General features: G+C 33.1%; 1 protein-coding gene across 1 annotated transcript; it reads left to right on the forward strand.

Annotated features, from left to right (window-relative positions):
* Positions 1-886: 886 nt before the first annotated feature.
* Positions 887-2795, forward strand: LOC122023295 (zinc finger MYM-type protein 1-like). The gene is made up of 3 exons (XM_042581354.1): positions 887-1694; positions 1877-1941; positions 2625-2795. Exons 1-3 carry the CDS (start codon positions 887-889, stop codon positions 2793-2795), a joined length of 1044 nt encoding a protein of 347 aa, XP_042437288.1.
* The last annotated feature ends 539 nt before the right edge of the window (positions 2796-3334 follow it).

Here is a 3334-nt window from a genome sequence, read left to right on the forward strand (position 1 = left end):
ATTTTTTTCTCTTATTTTCCTCTATGGGTAAACAAAGAAATTTAGGTTCATTCCGACTGAAAATATTCAACTAACCAAACATTATTTTTAAGAATGATACCCAAGTCATACTCATTCCCATTCTACAATACCATGATACTCATTCTCATTCTGATTCCTAGGAGAGAACCAAACGTCACCTTAGATTTGTTGTGTTTTATTTTTTTTATTATTTGATTTTTTTTGGAAATATACAGAATACCATTTTACCATTGTAGTTTAGTTTTTTATTAGATTGGTAATTTTCCATTATTATTTGATTTTTTTTGTAAAATGTACAGAATTACATTTGTAGTTTAGTTTTCCATTAGTATTCTATTAGATTGGTAGTGGTAGTTTATTAAAGTTTTAGTTCAACATATATTTTTCCATTACATAATTTATTTTTAGTTATTTATTTGTGTAGGATATGGAGAGATTTTTTAAACGAACTCGTAGTTTCGATTCTGGCTCCTCTAATGAGCCGAATGTTATTGAACAAGTGGAAAATCAATCCCATGTAGAATTAAATTTGGATGATATTGTTAGTGATCCGGGATTATGAAAACCAATTGAAGAATTTAATATTGTTATTCGAGATCAAGCTCGAAGAGAGTATGTGCTTCGAGGGCCTAGTCAACCAAATGGTCATGTGTATCCGAAAACAACTTTTGGTAATTAAGAAAGAAGTTTTCAAGGAACTTGGTATAAAAAATATACATGGCTAGATTATAGCATATCAAAAGATGCTGCATTTTATTTTTGGTGTTATCTTTGCAAACCATTAAATAAAGAAAATGTAGATAATGCCTTTATAAAAGATGGATACAACAATTGGAAAAGGGCATTAGAAAGATTCAATCGTCATATGGGGATTGTGAATAGTTGTCACAATGAAGCTAGAATACAATTTGAGGCTTTTCAAGATCAAAGGCATAGTGTGGGGAATATTTTACGAGTACATAGTCGCGATATGGAAATTGATTATCGCACTCGTTTAACAACAATGTTGGATGTGACACACTTTCTATTGAAGCAAGGGTTGCCCTTTCGTGGGCACGATGAGTCAACTAGTTCTTCAAATAGAGGTAATTTTCTTGAGTTGCTTGAATGGTATAGTCAACGAAATGAAGAGGTTTCTAAAGTTATAAAACAAAATGCTCATGCAAACAATCAATTGACTTCCCCAAAAATTCAAAAGGATTTAACACGTGCATGTGTTTCAGAGATCACACTTGCTATAATCAATGATATTGAAGATAAATTCTTTTCTTTGATGGTTGATAAGGCTCAGGACAGTTCAGTGAAGGAGCATATGGGAGTTGTTTTGAGGTATGTGAATAAAAAAGGATGTGTGATTGAACGATTTCTTGCAGTTGTGCATATGCCTTACACTAGTTCTCATTCTTTGAAAATGGCTATTGATGCTTTATTTGTGCAACATGGTTTATCATTATCTAGATTGAGAGACCAAGGATATGATGGAGCTTCAAATATGCGTGGTGAGTTCAATGGATTGAAATCTCTGATACTACAAGAAAATATATTTGCAATGTATGTTCACTGTTTCTCTCACCAGCTCCAATTAGTTCTTGTTGATGTTGCCCATGACAATTTTCCTATGAGTGAATTTTTTAGGTATGTCACTATGATTGTGAATATATCTGGAGCATCATGTAAGAGGAGAGATCAACTTAGAAAGATTCAACATGATAAAATAATTGCTGAATTGGAAAGTGGAGAAATTACTAGTGGAAAAGGAAAAAAAATCAAGAAACTAGTTTAGCAAAACCTAGAGATACTCGTTGGGGATCACACTACTTAACATTACTTCGTTTATGCTCTATGTGGTCTTCAGTTATAGAAGTGTTAGGAAATGTAATGATGACGCCTCTTATTCTGCGAATAAAGGTGTTGCCGCAGGTTTAATTGAGAAGATGGAGAGTTATCAATTTATTTTTGTATTACATTTGATGAAGTATATATTGGGAATTACAAATGAGTTATCACTTTTCCTACAACAAGGGGATCAAAATATTGTTCAGGCCATGTCCTTGGTTAGAAGTGTGAAATGTTGACTACAAGACTTCAGGGAAGATGGATGGCAGATAATTTTGGAACAAGTTAACATATTTTATGAATTGAATATGATTCCAATACTTGATATGGAGGACAACATGCTAACTCGTGGTCATGGTAGGCGTAGAGGGCAACTCATCACCAATTTTCATCATTATCGTGTGGAGATTTTTTGTCAGGTATTATTTCTAAAAATCTATTTTTTTTGTTAAAGAGATTTCATTGATTATTAATATTATCATGGTTGCAAATTTGAATGCTAGGTTGTTGATTTAATTATACAAGAGATGAATAATCGTTTTTCAGAAGTTAGTACGAAATTGCTTGGTTGCATATCATGTCTTCATCCAAGAAATTCTTTCTCTTAATTTGATGTTCACAAACTCATCCATCTTGCTGATTTTTATCCCAAGGACTTCTGTGGTACTGATTATTTATTTTTGGAACAACAACTTATGCGTTACTTTTATAATCTGAGGGATGATCCTTACTTTTCTTCAATTGATGACTTGGGAATTCTTACTCAGAAATTGGTTGAGATTAAAAAACATTTGGTGTTCCCATTGGTTTATTGTATGATAGAGTTGGCATTAGTTTTACCAGTTGCAACTGCTTCGGTTGAACGAGTTTTTTCTGCAATGAAGACTGTGAAGACTGATTTACACAATAGAATGGGGGATGAATGGATGAATGGATGAATCACAGTCTAGTTGTATACATTGAAAAGGATATTTTTTTTCTACAATTGAAAATGAGCAAATATTACAATATTTTCAACAAATGCAGTCTCGTAGAATCCAATTGCCTCCTCTTGTACCCACTCATCGGCCGTCGCAGACTTCTGTGCCAACCCGGAAATGAAGCTCACCTATGGAAGAAAGGTAGACTAATCTTTCCTAAACTTCTAGTTTTTTTCTCTTGCAAGTTAGATTAAATGTTCTCAATGTTAATTTATCAGGTTATGGAGATTCGGTCGAGTATTAAGTGGGACAAGGGAAAGGCTCTCAAGTTCTAGTCTCTTGGACTCTTGGTAAACTCTAACAGTATCATTTCAATCACATATTGTAAGTATTAATACTGCAGTCTGTTATATGGTTTAAATGAGAATCCTAAGTGTTCAACAAGATCAATTGGTTGTGATTAACTTAATAGGCTAATAGCTTTTGCATGGAGAGTGTTTCATGTTGTTAGTCATCAAGTGGGGTGTAAAATGAGATGTACAACTATTTCTTATTGC

The sequence above is a fragment of the Zingiber officinale genome, chromosome 9B (assembly GCF_018446385.1).
Source record: "Zingiber officinale cultivar Zhangliang chromosome 9B, Zo_v1.1, whole genome shotgun sequence".
Classification (NCBI taxonomy): domain Eukaryota; kingdom Viridiplantae; phylum Streptophyta; class Magnoliopsida; order Zingiberales; family Zingiberaceae; genus Zingiber; species Zingiber officinale.

Excerpts from the sequence above, each read along its gene's own strand:
- LOC122023295 (XM_042581354.1), top strand. The coding sequence starts at position 887 with ATGGGGATTGTGAATAGTTGTCACAATGAAGCTAGAATACAATTTGAG. Across the intron at positions 1,695-1,876 it reads GAATATATCTGGAGCATCAT|TTATAGAAGTGTTAGGAAAT; the intron begins GTAAGAGGAGAG and ends TGTGGTCTTCAG. Across the intron at positions 1,942-2,624 it reads GAATAAAGGTGTTGCCGCAG|AAATTGGTTGAGATTAAAAA; the intron begins GTTTAATTGAGA and ends ATTCTTACTCAG.